The following is a 14,194-nucleotide window of genomic DNA, read 5'->3' on the forward strand; positions in this document are numbered from 1 at the left end:
TACCTAAGGCGTTTCACTAAGTACTTGGGCACAGGATAAGGCAAGTAATTGAGAACAATGTTTTTTTTTTTTGACAGCGACAACAGGCTCCATTTTCATTCGGCCCACTTTAATATTTTGAATAGTTTATTTTCATATTTTCAGTTTGTTACAAAACAGAAATATGTAAATATTTTAATTTACATTTTATTATGTTTTAAGTACATACATATGTCATTAGATTTAAAACATTTGCTATATTTACATGCTTTTATGTGGAGTGTTAGAAAATTGAATAAGTTACCACAAAAAAAAAAAAAAGGAGGAAAACACGTATGGAATCGCTAGTTGCCATTAGTCTGGACTGCATTTGGGGATCCTGCTTTGACTGGCTTCTTGCTGAACGGCCGCATCTCAACCAAGTCCGCCTTGAGGGCCCGGAAGCTTCTCCTCAGCGAATCGGATACCTTTTTCGTGTAACTCGTGCTGTTGCTGCACTGGGAGAGCTTGTCGTCGCCATGTTCGTTGCGCAGATCGCCGGCCAGAGGACGCAGTTCGTCCTCCAGGGGCGTCGAGTCGTTCAGAGTGTTTCGCAGATATTTGCGATTGAAGTGCAGCTGCGGAGTGCCCCACTTGCGCTCGAGTTCCAGTCCCCCGGCGCCATCTCCATCGCCATCGCCGCTGGCCACCACATCCTCCTCCGAGTCCGGACTGGCCACCTCTGCCCTGTTGGCCTGGGCAGCCGTCGCCTCGCCAATGGCCTCCTTATACGTGCGCGTAATGATCATGCTGGTCGGCACGCTCTTCCCATTGACTCCGCCGTTCGCGGTCTGCTCCAGGTCTACGGGATGTGGCAGACTCTGGCGAGGAGGTTTCGCCCGGCGCGGTGACTTGACCGCCAGCACACTCACGCGGTAGTGGAGAACCTGCCAAATGGCAAAGGGCGTTATTTAAGATCGTGCTATGGTTTGTCTTTTTACGCTTTATATGCCAATAATGCAGATTAATTTAAATTAATTTCAATAGAAATACATTTGTATATACAAATATTTCTGATTAATCACAATAAGGTTCTCTTTCTTTTTTAGTTTCCACTTACTAAAAACCTATTTAAAAAATTTAAAAACTCGCAATTTCATCTAAAAGTTAAAGATTAACATATAAAGGTTAATATTTGATATTTCGGATTAATCACAAAAAGGTTTTTTTCTTATTCAAAACCTATTTAAAAAATTATAAATTAGCCATTTCACTCAAAAATTTAAGATGAGCAAAATTTTTTTTTTGTTTAATTTTTTTAAACGAAATTATATCTTGAAAATAAAGTTTGAAATAGGTTTGCTTTTAAATTCCACTTTATATTTTTAATGCGTTTAATAGGCAACGTATTGTAGGTGGTAAAATAAATTGCTTTAATAAGCGCATATAGAGTTTAATTCTAGAAAACTAAATTCGAAATTATTATGTGTGATATTTTATATCATATATACAATGTTTTTAATGCCCGAATATTTGCTTGGATTGAATTTGATCTGTGCTTATAAATAATAATGTTTTACATTTTATATATATTATAATTATAAAATAATTTTGCCATATAAGAAGCTGGTTAAAAAAAATTGCACGTTATATGTGCAGATAACTTTTAGTTGTTAAAAACGAAATTCCAAATGATCAAATTTAGTTTGTATTTGATAATTGGGACTGCGTTTTGTTCGTGTGTATATAAATAATAGGATTGTCAGTTTGTTCTATTTTCGGTTAAAGAAGCCATAAAACGCTTTTCGAAGCTAGTGAAAAAGCGCAGATAAGGTTTGATAATATATTCCAGCTAACGGGCGATAAGAAAAATTCGGGGAACTCTGATCGTGAAAATCAAATACTTACCACTGTGGTAAATTTAACCAAGTAATACAGCAGGGTACAATAATAGAGTACAAATCCTGCACAGAACTCACCTTGTCCTGGTCCAGGAAGCGGTTGAGCTCCGTCAGCGGAATGCTGACGCAGGTGCCCTCCATGAGGATGTCCTTGTCGTACTCGCTGTGCACGGGGAACTTCTGGGTCATGGAGAGGGCCTCGTTGTCCGGCTGGAGCACGGTCACCTCGTAGGCGTAGTTGTACTTGCTGTCCCGCCGGTTCGAGGTGCAGGTCATGGTGAACAGGATCCGCTGGCGGTCGTGGATCTCGTAGAAGTTGAACATCTCGTCGTGCGCCTGGAAGACGTAGTAGCCGGTGAGCGGCTTCCGGCGCGTGGCCAGATTCCATTCCAGATCGGCGCTGCCGGCGCGGAACAGGCGGTCGCCGTGCTCCCCCTCCAGATGCTCCTTCCACTGCACCTCGCGTCCCTGCCAGCGGCAATCGCCCCACACGCGGCCCATGAAGCACTTCATCGGCTTGTACATGCACTGCTGTTCGTGCCACGGCAGGAGCACCACGGGCATCCGCACCTGGCAGCCGCCGGAGGCGTGTCCGCACCGGAAGTGCGCCTTGGCACAGAGCGCCTCCACGGTCAGCGATCGGGAGGAGGTGAAGGGTTCCTAAGGCAGCAGGACATGGCATTACTAATTACTAATGGGCAATTATATACGAAAAGCATTTGTTTTTATAGAATGAAGATGGTATGAATGGTGGCCCAAACACCACAGATCTATATAATACAATACTCAGGTTTAATGTTTAATATTTAAGGTGTAATTGGGTAATTATATGTAATGCATTTGTTTTTAAAGAGTAATGATTATGTGAACTTTTCTGTAATTTAGTACTTATTTTAGAGATCTAACTTTGATAAATTATTATAGATACATTACTCATAAATAAGACTTTTTGACTTTATCTTCTATTACCGAAACTTAAAAGGATTTATAAGATAAATATGTACATATTTGTAGTGAAGAAGGCAGATACTTAGTTAGGGAACAAACTTACCAAAATAATAAAGACCTTATATAATTATGTATGACACTTTAGAAATCAGATAAAGTTTCCTCTTAAGAATTAAAAAATTAAAGGCGTATTTGAAATTTCAGCAAATAATAATAAGGAAAACAAGAAGCTGCCGGACAAGACCTATTCGATTATAATAATTTGTATTATTAGTAGTAAGGAGTATATTTTATAAAAAGCTCTATAGTCAGTTCATAAAATATCGAAAATATTAATATGGCTCGTCTTGAGAATTAATTGAGCATCCTTCTCCCTTAAGAAAAAACGATATTTAAAATTCGAGATAATAATAACGAATATTAAAAACTAACGCACTAGACCATAACATTTAAATACTTTGAATTATTTATAGGAATGGCTAATAACTTATTTAAAGTAAGTAATATAGCCCATACAAAACTTTATAACCACTTTTAAAAATTCCTTGTAAAAAACTCGATAGTCAGTTGCTGAAACCCAGTTGCTAACGGACAAACGGACAAACGGGCAAACGGACAAGGTGTATTTATACTACTTTATAGAGCAGATAGTGGCTCCTCTTGAGAATTGATTAGAGCACCCTCCGAAAGGCAATAAAAGTAATCGCAACCGGAGATCACGATCACTCTGTCCTGCGCCTGTCGATGATATGATGGCAATCTGCGTCTAATTTCTCAATAGTTTCCACCTACAATATTTGCACGTCACTAGATAAGGAAAACATGAGGGCGGGGGGGATGTTGAGATATTGATAACGACCGGGGCTGACGTCAATTTCAGTTACCTTGCACAGTGGGCACATGAGCAGAATCCGGGTGCACTGTTCGCAGACACTGTGGCCACTTTTGCAGAGCAGGATAGGTGCCTTCATGGCGCCGGCGCATCCGGGACACCGCAGCTCCTCGATGAGTCCCTCGTAATGCCGGGCGGACACGGTGGCGGGTGCTTCTTCTTTGGGAGTGGGAGTGGGAGTAGGAGTTGGAGTTGAAGTGGCTGCGACTTGAGTTGAGGGAGACTGGGGCCTGATCTTAATCACGCCCTCGGGAAAGCTCTGGCGGATGAGGGAGTTGTCGGTGCCGTGGCCGGTGCCGTTGCCGTTGCTCTTGCCATCGCCGGAACCTATGCTCCGGGTGCGACCCAACATGGGCGGCTTGGGAGGCGGCGAGAGCGGGGATCGCAGGGTAGCCACATTGGGACTGGGAAGGGTGGCGTATTTCACATTCAGGGCGAGCGTGTTGGGGGGCTGCGGCTTGGACGGCTCCCCCTTTTCCAGCTCCTTCTTTGGGTCCACCTCCTCTGGGGGTGTTCTCTGCTTCTCAGCCTCGTCGTGTGTTTTCTTCGTCTCCAGCTGCTCCAACTGCTTCAGATCCTTCTCCAAGTCGTCCTCCTTCTCATCCTGGCTGGTCGCACCATTGGAGCCCTCCGAAACCTCCTCGGTGATCGTGCCATTGAGGAATATTCGGCGCTGCTCGTTGATCTGCTCGATGCTCCTCAGTTGGCCCAGAATTTGCAGTTCCTCCTCCTGTCCACCGTTAGCCAGCGCAGACATTTTCCAGAATTTTTTTTTTGCAAAAGGGTTGTATAACCGGCGGAAACAGTTGCTCCAAGCTCAGGGACCACAATGTGTGCTTTTCTTCCAGCGGAATTCTCCGCAACTCGTACTCGTACTCGTACTCGTAGTCTCGTATCTTATCAGAGAGACGCCTAACTAAACTAACTTGCACCGGCAATCGATTTGGACTTGTGACATATGAATACACATATGTATAGTCAAAAACCAAACCAAACCGAACCGAATCCAAAGCGACACACACATATCAAGTGCCCGCCCCGTTGGCCAGTTCTTTGCCTTTTTTTTTTTTTTGTTTTTGCCTTGCCTTGCCTGCTCCGCTGTGGAAACAAGTGTCTTCCGGACACCACCAATTGGAATGCTGCATTTGAATTTGAATTATTGGCCATTTGTGGTTTCCTCTGTTTCGGTTGCACTTTCAATCCTCGTTTTTCGCCGTTTTCCGTTGGCCAAATGCCGCAGCAATCAATGTCAGGGTGTTAACGTGTGGCCATGGTCTAGGGCACGGTACAGTACGCCATCTGTAAGGTGAACCGATTCGGTTGTTGAAGGGACAAAAATTCACCTGAAAATATAGCATATTTCAAAAACAATTACTTATAAATTATGTTTTATTTCTTGATGATAAAGTTTAATTTAGTCTATTTATTTTTTTGGACAATCATACTTTTTTTTTGTATTTTGTCTCTCGGTCTATATTTATAAAGAAACACAAGTAAATAAGTTGTATTTCTGTTTTTTGGGAAAGTACTCGTAAGCAATTTAAATTAAAATTTCAAACCGATGCACTTTTGAATTTTTTCTCTTTTTCATCCGGGAGCTCACTGTGCATGTTTGTGCATGCAATAGTTATAAGCTTGAACAGAACAACAAAAGCAATAGGCAATACCTTTCAACGGTGTAAACAAAAGGCCGATGCACCGATCGATATTCCTGTCAATCGCTTTTAATCACATACATATATCGAAGTGGTTTTAAAATTAAAGGAATATTTAGTGGACCACCGTTTGGAATAAACATGCATTGCAATCCTTGGCATGTAAGTGAAAGCATGGTTAACTAAAACTAAATTACTGGTTTTCAAAATTTATAAAACAGTAAAATTTGACTCTTTTAAACGATTACATTTTTAAAATATTAAGAAGCTGACTTCAGCCAATCATTAAATATTTGAGATTATTTCAAACTCGATACATTTGAGTGAACTTTACTATCGAACTAGTTCTATTAAATTCAAAATAACATTTTGGAAGATTATTATACTTTAATGTTAGTGAAATATAAAAAATATGCTCTATTCTTAATCAAATAATACAGTAAGTTTGATAATGTTTGATAGTAAACTTTGAAATCGATATATCTTAATTGTATATATCGAACCAGTTAAAGTGCTACTGCAAATACCGCTATTTTCAAACAAAAAATAGAAGTCAAGTTCAATAAGACATTGAGAATACTGGAATATAATCTTCTAGATAAAGGTTAGGAACTCACGTTTTAGCTGCTTGTCGATGCCAACGATAGCCAGGAAGCAAAGGAGACATTTTTTGTGTTGGTTTTGATTTTCTTTACAGATAATAAGACTAGGGAATAAGCAAAGCACGCGTCTTTCACGTCACGTCCCACACGGAAGAGGCATCTATTTACATACAAAATCTTATCGGACGAGGCACTCAGCCAGTCGGTTCGCTAAATCGTGTAATAAAAGATACTTAACATATATATATGATATTTCGGTGGCCGGGGAATCGGGGGAACAATGTCAATGCGTTGACATTGAAGGTTAAATGCCGGCAAAGCCAAGTCAGTCGGTTGTGGAATTTCCATGCGCGCGCAACCAGCATCCGTTGTTCATCGTTAACCATATATTGCCATATATTGCCATTTATTGCCATTTATTGCCGCCTATATCCATGTCGCCGCCACGTCACATCCTGAAGCTGAGCCTGGAGGAGCAGCGCCAGTTCATCGACTCCTTCGACCTGGTGATCAGCGACTGCGATGGCGTCGTGTGGCTCCTGGTGGGCTGGATCCCCAACACCGGTCCCGCCGTCAATGCCCTCAAGGCGGCCGGCAAGCAAATCAAGTTCGTGTCCAACAACAGCTTCCGCTCCGAGGAGGGCTACATGGAGAAGTTCCGGCACATTGGGGCCAAGAATGTCCAGGAGGACGACATCGTGCATCCGGTGAAGACCATTGTCAGGTACCTGAAGAAGCACAAGCCGGGGGAGCGGGTCTTCTCCCTCATGTCCTTGGAAGCCAATGAGACGTTGCGTAAGCACAACATCGAGTTCGAGTCGCTGGTGAGGAAAATAAGTTATTATTAGCTTGCAGTCGAAGGACAAACAGTAACGTAATTTAAGGAGCTTTTCGATGACTTGCAATCTGAAAACTTGGATTAACTACCATTGATAAATTCATAAAACAATATTTTATTTGAAAATATACGCAACTAAAGTAAATTTCATTAAAGATATAATTCAAATTTTTACATTTTAGTAAACAAGCAAATGTTTTAAGCTAACTACAAGTTTTTTGGCCTATTAATATTATGATAAAGAACGTGAAAGTGATATTATAGTCTATTCCTAAAACTAATATCTACATCATAATTTTAAGATTAAAAAAAACTTTTAAGCTAATTATTTTGAATATTATATTTAACAAATACCTTAATCGTTAGCCAACTACAAGTATTTTTAAATATTAAGATAAAATACTGACTTGTTTTTGTAAACATACTTACAGTTCTAGCCAAATTCCTTAAAGAAATAATTTAAAAAAAAGTTCCACACTAATTATATTATGAATATTTAAATAATACCTAATATTTGTTCAACTACAAGTTATGTTGCAAGCTATTTATAAATACATATATATAAATATTTAGGAAACACTAATTATTTTACTAACTACAAGTTTTTTTGCCCATAAATATTACGTTAAAATACGGACTTGGACCTTCTTACCTGGCAGCAAGTCAAGGAACACCTGACGGCCGCCTCGCTAGTGGATCACCTGGCCATTGAGAAGCCAGTGGGCGCAGTGCTCTTCGACATCCACTTGGATCTCTCGTACGTTGAGCTGGCCAAGGCCATCAGGCATCTGCAGGAGAACGAGGACTGCCAGTTGATAGCCGGTGGCAGCGATGTCGTCATGCCCCTGGCGGAGAACCTCAATGTGGCCGGGTTCTTTGACTTTCTGGAGCATGTGAAGCGCTACACCCAGCGGGAGGCCACCTTCCTGGGCAAGCCGTCGCCCATCTTGGGCGAGATGTTTGGCGAAATGTTCGAGATCCGGGAGCCCAAGCGCTGCATCTTCATCGGCGACACCCTTGTGCAGGATGTGCAGTTCGGCAAGGCCTGCGGCTTCCAATCCCTGCTGGTGCTCAGCGGCTGCCTGACCAAGGAGGACATGTTGAATGCCCCGGTGGCGGCCCAGCCGGATTACTATGCTGATAGCTTGGCGGACTTCACGCAGCTGCTCAACAATGTTCAAAAGTAGGTTCAAGAAATCAAACGAGACAAAAAGCTACCTGGAAGAAGCTATTATATCACAGGGAGTGGAATTTAATATGTTCCTAAAACGTAAACCGATCCACCGCAATGTTTGATGTTCTGTTATTGCTTTCAGGTAAAATCTAAAGAAAACTATTCAATATTGTTAAACATTGTTTTGTTGTTTTGTGAAATAGGCATTTACTTTCGAATGCACATAAGGCGTATTTAAAACGAGTTTATAAATGTTTACGATCAGGAAGTTTAAATAGTCTATGGTGTTGTGAGAAGGCCGTGCAAACGAAATAAAATTAGACTAAAATCGATCAAACCCGAAAAAGATCGGCTTTTAGTTTTAAGATTTTCGGGTCAGCGTTTATTGGGCGATTTTTTGAAATGGTAACGAGTCAAACTCGGTTTCAAATCTCCAGGTCCTCGGGATGATAAAGTTCCGTGAGTAGGCGGTACACATACGAGGGGGCGTGCCCACCGCTAAAGGATAACACTATAAGTAGTTGTGAGACATATTAAAATCACTACGTACGTATTGGATATGAACAGGGTGACCAGTTCTGGTGGCACGTAATCGAACATGGGACTGTAGACCTTGGCCTCGCGTGCTGGAATCGAATCGTAGGAGATCACATCCTCCGCACAGCCGACCATGTTGAAAGCGTCCTGCTCGCACAGATGCAGTGGGGACAGTTTGTACATGGGCGCCAGCACGATCACCGGCACGGAGTAGTGTTTGGCAGCCAGTGCCACCGTGTAGGCGCCACAGGCCGCTCTCAGTCCGCCGTTGGCCAGCACACTGTGTGTGCCGATGATCACCTTGTTGACTCGCGACATCATCGCGAAGATGGCCGCATCCGGAATCACAACAATCTCCACGTTCTTCTCACCCGCCAAGCTGGCAGCCAGATTGTGACCCTGCAATAGGAACGCGGAAGTTATTAAGGCATATAAACATTAATACAACGAAATCCCTAATAGTAAGCTAACAGAAAATCTATAAACTATAGAAAAGGCATATGCAAATGGAGTGGTTCAAAAATAAGGACATGGGAATAAGCTTAAGGTCTGTCTTAATCTAGCATTCTTAACTACAAGATTATCACAAAAAAATCATAGTAGAAATAGAAACATAAATGACATTAAAATGCTTTAATTTTGTGACTTTAATGATGAACCATATAGCTCAGTTTCCCACTTTAAGACAACCAGAAGAATGCCCCTTTGAAATATTCTACTATTACAAAGCGGAATCCCCTGGAGGCTCACAACTCACGCGACAGGCAGGCGCACACTCGGCCACGATGATGGTGAGAAACTGGCGCTTCTTGATCGCCCGCTTGAGGAAGCTCTCGACACTGCGCGAGTGGCCCAGGGTCAAGATGATCTCCGAGGAGTGGATGTGCTCCTCGGCCTGCACACAAATGTTCTCCGAGCTGGTCTCCAGCTCCGTCTCCACCTCCTGCAGGTGGTCGAGCAGGGCCTCCCGCAGTCCCTGCTGCGGAACCGAGTAGTCCACGCTGACGTTGCTCTCGCTGGTCTGGGTGACCAGTTTGTGGAGCGACAGCGAGGCCTGTGAGTCGTCGGCGAAGTGCTGCACCTTGGCGTGCAGCAGGTCGAACTCCTCGCGCGTCAGCTTCAGGATCCTGCGGGCAATATTTGAGGTGACCGTCTCCTGGGGCAGAGCTGCCTGGAGGATTTTGCACTGGGTGCGCACAATCTGCATGAGGGCACTGCACAAAGGGATTAGTCCATGGGTTATACTGGCCGGGGGCACATGTTCAACTCACTCGGCGTTCTGCCAGCTCTTGCTCATGATGATGTATTTGAAGATGTCCAGCGTCTTGTTGGTTATGCTGTAGGATCCCTCTACCATCCTGCGGGAGATTGCCCATTTAGTGCGTGGCCAGAACGAATTTCAACCCACTTACCCCACTTTGATGGCGTGGATCAGCTGCGTGACCTCCTTCAGTGGCTGTTCCCGCATCCTGTCTCCTCTGAGTTTCACAATTTCCCAAAAAGTTACCAACTTTTTGTAAATATGCAAACCAAATCGCCACACGGAAATGTGTTATCGATAACTGGGTTGGCGAAAGCACTGGCTAGTGATGAGCAGCGCAGTATCGATAACAATCAGCTGCGTTATGCAAACAATAAAAGCTATACAATTAATAACGGCCTAATATTTGTTTTGTTTACAATTTTTTAAATTCTACTTTATTTTGTTGCCATATGAAAATTTGCAAGGACTTTCATATAAGTTTAAGGCACTATTTTAGAACTGACTTATCAAACAAATACATATTTTCTGTAGTTTTATGGCTCGTCAATTTTGTTTACCATTGACTGGTTAAAATAGCTTATTTTTTTAATGTGACGTATATATATCAGCACCTGAATAAATAAAAACAATATTAATTCAAACAAAGCACATTATAAATTTTAAATCTTGATTTTTGTTTCTATGCGTTTCGCCTAGGAAATGAGATAACAAAACAAAAACAAAACAGGCTGAACAACCACTAGAGTTGAAATTTAAGAAATTTGTACTCGTTTGATTAACTTCTGAAATCTAAGACTGATTTCTGAATTGCTAGTCTTATAAACAGTGAAGGGTATGAGAATAAACCAAACCGGGAAATCGGAAATGCATTTTCCAACTATAGCTTTTTTTGAGCATATAGCCAATTTTAGCTTTTTTTTTGTATGCAACTTTAGCTTTTTTTTCGCATGCATCGAAGATTGTCGCGCGCACTGGCCATCACTGGTGGCTATCGAAGTGCCGGCCGCTGCCGCAAAAGCAACAATAACAACAACCACATGGACGGCGCTGCGATAAAAAAGTCGCCGATGGCAGAAGCTTGGGGCTCAGATTGTTGTTTACGTGTCGCGATCCGGTGTCGTCTTCTTTTCTCCTCCTCCGGCCAACTTGAACGCAGCGATCCGCCACCGCCGCACAGAACGCTCCACCGACAACTGAACGATCTTGGCCAGAAACGGAGGCCGTTTGTATAGCAAACTCCCGGCATTTGTTTGCCTTTGGTTTTGGTTTCGGTTTCGGTTTCTGTTTCTATTGGTTTTGGAGTTTTTGGAGTTGAAGTTGCGCGACTAACAAAAGAGCAGCATGAACATACACAGTGAGTAGAGTATTTGGCCTTTAGTCGAGTGGCGTTGCTCCAGCCGTACTGACATGGCGCTCCTGCCCGCACCCGTCACCTATTCCTATTCCCATCGCCAAGTGAACGCCAATACGCTGAAGTACATCAGCCTGCTGACGCTGACTTTGCAGAATGCGATCCTGGGTCTCAGCATGCGCTATGCCCGCACCCGGCCGGGCGACATCTTCCTCAGTTCCACGGGTGAGTATTAGTTGTGCCCTCCAACGGGTTGTCAGCTTCATTGGGTTCATCCAGTTCACCGGGTTCATTCAGTTCACCGGGTTCATTCAGTTCACCGGGTTCTTTTGGTTCATTCGATTCACCCTGGTAGTTCCACGAACCCTCGACGTGGGTCTGTCCACGCAAGCAGCAACATCAGCAGAAAAAGCAAAAAAAAACAGTAGGAGGAGGTGGAGGTGCAGAAAAAGCAGGCAGGGAATGGCCGTTCGGGTAGATGTGAAGCGGCCGAGGAAGCTGATAAGCAGCCACTTCCGCATGGGGCACCTAATAGTTAGATAAAAGTTGTTTCGGTCTTTCCCAACAGTTAGAACAAAATTGTAGATTCCCTATTGAGTTTATGGAATTCCAAGTCTTTTAATCTTTTAATTTTTTTGGTTTTAGGCTATCCACAAGTTTTTTTTAAACTATTCCTAGGCTTACACCAAGTGTTACCATTTTTTTTTATTAGTTGACCTTATGCGTTATTAGATTTAAAAAAAATGTACCTTTATAATACAAGGTATTCCTAGTTTAGTATCTAATTTTCTATTCCATTTCATTAGTCACTCGTTTTTAATTTAGAAAATTTTTACACAACCAAATATTTTATTAATATTTTGTAAATTTGAATTTAAATTACAATTCTTAGAGCCTATAGGTACAAAACCATTTAAGTGGGATTGTAGATAAGCTATCGTCGCCCGTAAAACTGTTAGGGTTACTTTTTACGCCTTTGAATACCCAAAAATATAACTCAGTGATTAAATATAAATAACTTTTTAGTTTTTTTAATGGACGCTTTGGTAATAAAGGTAGTGTTTAATTGTCATAAGCCCAGAATGGTTTTTACGCAGTGCCGGCAGATCTCTATCGCCCTCACATGAAATTGTACCCACTAATTGCTTTTACCGCCCTCGTTTGCAGCCGTGCTAATGGCCGAGTTCGCCAAACTCATCACGTGCCTGTTCCTGGTCTTCAACGAGGAGGGCAAGGATGCCCAGAAGTTCGTCCGTTCGCTGCACAAGACCATCATTGCCAATCCCATGGACACGCTGAAGGTGTGCGTGCCCTCGCTGGTGTACATCGTCCAGAACAACCTGCTGTATGTGTCCGCCTCGCACTTGGATGCGGCCACCTACCAGGTGACGTACCAGCTAAAGATCCTCACCACGGCCATGTTTGCTGTGGTGATACTGCGTCGCAAGCTGCTCAACACCCAGTGGGGTGCGCTGTTGCTCCTGGTGATGGGCATCGTTCTGGTGCAGTTGGCCCAAACTGTGGGCCCGTCGAGCGGTCCAGCCGATGGAGCCGGAGCCGGAGCTGCGGCCACGGCCGCCGCCTCCTCCGCTGGCGGAGCACCCGAGCAGAACAGGATGCTCGGACTGTGGGCAGCACTGGGCGCCTGCTTTCTGTCCGGATTCGCTGGCATCTACTTCGAGAAGATCCTCAAGGGTGCCGAGATTTCCGTGTGGATGAGGAACGTCCAGCTGAGCCTGCTGAGCATTCCCTTCGGCCTGCTCACCTGCCTCGTGAACGACGGCAGCCGGATCTTCGAGCAGGGATTTTTCCATGGCTACGACGTATTCGTCTGGTATCTGGTCCTGCTGCAGGCCGGCGGCGGCCTGATCGTGGCCGTGGTGGTCAAGTATGCGGACAACATACTCAAGGGCTTCGCCACCTCGCTGGCCATCATCATCTCGTGCGTAGCCTCCATCTACATCTTCGACTTCAATCTCACGCTTCAGTTCAGCTTCGGAGCTGGCCTGGTCATCGCTTCGATCTTTCTATATGGCTACGATCCGGCCAGATCGGCTCCAAAGTCGAGCATGCAGGGTCCTGGCGGCGACGAGGAGAAGCTGCTGCCGCGCGTCTAACTCTGGATGAATCTGGATCTGTCATCAGTATTTGTCGACAACCCGGAGACCGTTCGATGATTGTATCTAGTGTTCTTGATATTCCCCACGTTGTGTGTATATATGTTAGGGTGGATATTAATGTCTGGACAATTCGTAGCACTTTCCGCTGGGAAACGATAGTTTTAATGTATAGGAAACGAAAAACGATAACAATACTTAATTATTTAAATAATATAAATATAATTAGGGCGTTCACCAGCTACTTTAAAGTATAGATATTAAAATGGTAATACATCGTTTTGATAAATCCTTTATTAAAGCTAAGGAATGCCAAACAAATTTTGTATTGTTTTGTAAATATCAACTTGAACCTGAGATTAGGTTGAGATATACTATTTTCATACTAAATTAGTTTCTTGGGCAATTCTCAGCAGTATTATTCAAGTATCATGAATTGTGTTTGAGTATATAATGTTCATTTGTTTCAAAGCCCTCTGAATAACTTATCATCCATCCTGAGCCTTATGGAAAATGGCTTCGAATTGTCCACAGAATCTTTTTTTTTCGCGTACATAAAATTATATTTTCGGACTCTTCCCTGATATTTGTACTGAAGTCGAATTAGTCGCCAAGCGTTACAAGTGTGATTCCATATCGAGTCAACGCAACTCTCAATATTCTGTCATTTTGTTTAAATAAAAATATGCATTTAACTTTGCGAAGTTATTTCAAATGCGCATTCAAAGTTGTGTGTACTTAGGATTCTCGATTTATTTAGAGTTTGGTAAAATTATAAAAAAAAAAAAAATATTAAGAAGAACGATTTTCTATAGTTTTAACTCAGAAATTCTTTGTTTGTTACTTTTTGATGAGACCGTTCCAAATGGGTTTTCAACGAGGTTAGTTGCCCACAAAAGTGTCACGTGCCTTGGTTTATCTATCTTTTTGATACCTTCCCGTCAATAAACTAGCGAC

The 14,194-nt window shown here is 42.9% G+C and overlaps 4 protein-coding genes across 5 annotated transcripts; 2 read left to right on the top strand and 2 right to left on the bottom strand.

The window, feature by feature from the left end:
• Nucleotides 1-166: 166 nt before the first annotated feature.
• Nucleotides 167-5,042, bottom strand: LOC108140937. Its single transcript, XM_017264009.2, has 3 exons — nucleotides 3,692-5,042; nucleotides 1,938-2,519; nucleotides 167-905 (listed from the first exon to the last, which is right to left on the bottom strand). The coding sequence occupies exons 1-3, from the start codon at nucleotides 4,454-4,456 to the stop codon at nucleotides 324-326; spliced, it is 1,929 nt and encodes a 642-aa protein (XP_017119498.1). The 5' UTR covers nucleotides 4,457-5,042; the 3' UTR covers nucleotides 167-323.
• Nucleotides 5,043-6,209: 1,167 nt separating this feature from the next.
• On the top strand, nucleotides 6,210-8,300 carry LOC108140968 (phosphoglycolate phosphatase 2). Its single transcript, XM_017264039.2, has 2 exons — nucleotides 6,210-6,780; nucleotides 7,454-8,300. The coding sequence occupies exons 1-2, from the start codon at nucleotides 6,265-6,267 to the stop codon at nucleotides 7,979-7,981; spliced, it is 1,044 nt and encodes a 347-aa protein (XP_017119528.1). The 5' UTR covers nucleotides 6,210-6,264; the 3' UTR covers nucleotides 7,982-8,300.
• Nucleotides 8,151-10,085, bottom strand: LOC108140957 (translation initiation factor eIF-2B subunit beta). Its single transcript, XM_017264028.2, has 5 exons — nucleotides 9,918-10,085; nucleotides 9,777-9,863; nucleotides 9,263-9,719; nucleotides 8,519-8,904; nucleotides 8,151-8,466 (listed from the first exon to the last, which is right to left on the bottom strand). The coding sequence occupies exons 1-5, from the start codon at nucleotides 9,971-9,973 to the stop codon at nucleotides 8,394-8,396; spliced, it is 1,059 nt and encodes a 352-aa protein (XP_017119517.1). The 5' UTR covers nucleotides 9,974-10,085; the 3' UTR covers nucleotides 8,151-8,393.
• A 740-nt stretch (nucleotides 10,086-10,825) lies between these two features.
• Nucleotides 10,826-13,964, top strand: LOC108141172 (UDP-N-acetylglucosamine transporter). Of its 2 annotated transcripts, XM_017264412.2 has the most exons (3): nucleotides 10,826-11,123; nucleotides 11,226-11,345; nucleotides 12,288-13,964. In XM_017264412.2, exons 1-3 carry the CDS (start codon nucleotides 11,111-11,113, stop codon nucleotides 13,235-13,237), a joined length of 1,083 nt encoding a protein of 360 aa, XP_017119901.1. In that variant the 5' UTR covers nucleotides 10,826-11,110; the 3' UTR covers nucleotides 13,238-13,964. The 2 variants fall into 2 exon arrangements, with proteins under 2 accessions (XP_017119901.1, XP_017119892.1); XM_017264403.1 differs by lacking the exon at nucleotides 10,826-11,123 and having other exon boundaries at nucleotides 11,162-11,345.
• The last annotated feature ends 230 nt before the right edge of the window (nucleotides 13,965-14,194 follow it).

The sequence above is a fragment of the Drosophila elegans genome, unplaced genomic scaffold (assembly GCF_018152505.1).
Source record: "Drosophila elegans isolate 14027-0461.03 unplaced genomic scaffold, ASM1815250v1 contig_149, whole genome shotgun sequence".
NCBI classification, from domain to species: Eukaryota; Metazoa; Arthropoda; class Insecta; order Diptera; family Drosophilidae; genus Drosophila; species Drosophila elegans.

What these genes read in the sequence shown, in the direction of transcription:
- LOC108140937 (XM_017264009.2), bottom strand. Translation starts at nt 4,456, where the DNA reads ATGTCTGCGCTGGCTAACGGTGGACAGGAGGAGGAACTGCAAATTCTG. An exon ending in TCATGTGCCCACTGTGCAAG is followed by an intron (nt 2,520 to 3,691) that starts GTAACTGAAATT and finishes CTGCTGCCTTAG; the next exon opens with GAACCCTTCACCTCCTCCCG. An exon ending in GCTTCCTGGACCAGGACAAG is followed by an intron (nt 906 to 1,937) that starts GTGAGTTCTGTG and finishes GCCATTTGGCAG; the next exon opens with GTTCTCCACTACCGCGTGAG.
- LOC108140968 (XM_017264039.2), top strand. Translation starts at nt 6,265, where the DNA reads ATGCCGGCAAAGCCAAGTCAGTCGGTTGTGGAATTTCCATGCGCGCGC. An exon ending in ACATCGAGTTCGAGTCGCTG is followed by an intron (nt 6,781 to 7,453) that starts GTGAGGAAAATA and finishes CTTACCTGGCAG; the next exon opens with CAAGTCAAGGAACACCTGAC.
- LOC108141172 (XM_017264403.1), top strand. Translation starts at nt 11,177, where the DNA reads ATGGCGCTCCTGCCCGCACCCGTCACCTATTCCTATTCCCATCGCCAA. An exon ending in CATCTTCCTCAGTTCCACGG is followed by an intron (nt 11,346 to 12,287) that starts GTGAGTATTAGT and finishes CCTCGTTTGCAG; the next exon opens with CCGTGCTAATGGCCGAGTTC.
- LOC108140957 (XM_017264028.2), bottom strand. Translation starts at nt 9,973, where the DNA reads ATGCGGGAACAGCCACTGAAGGAGGTCACGCAGCTGATCCACGCCATC. An exon ending in AAGAGCTGGCAGAACGCCGA is followed by an intron (nt 9,720 to 9,776) that starts GTGAGTTGAACA and finishes CCCTTTGTGCAG; the next exon opens with TGCCCTCATGCAGATTGTGC. An exon ending in ACCCTGTTCATATCCAATAC is followed by an intron (nt 8,467 to 8,518) that starts GTACGTAGTGAT and finishes GTTATCCTTTAG; the next exon opens with CGGTGGGCACGCCCCCTCGT.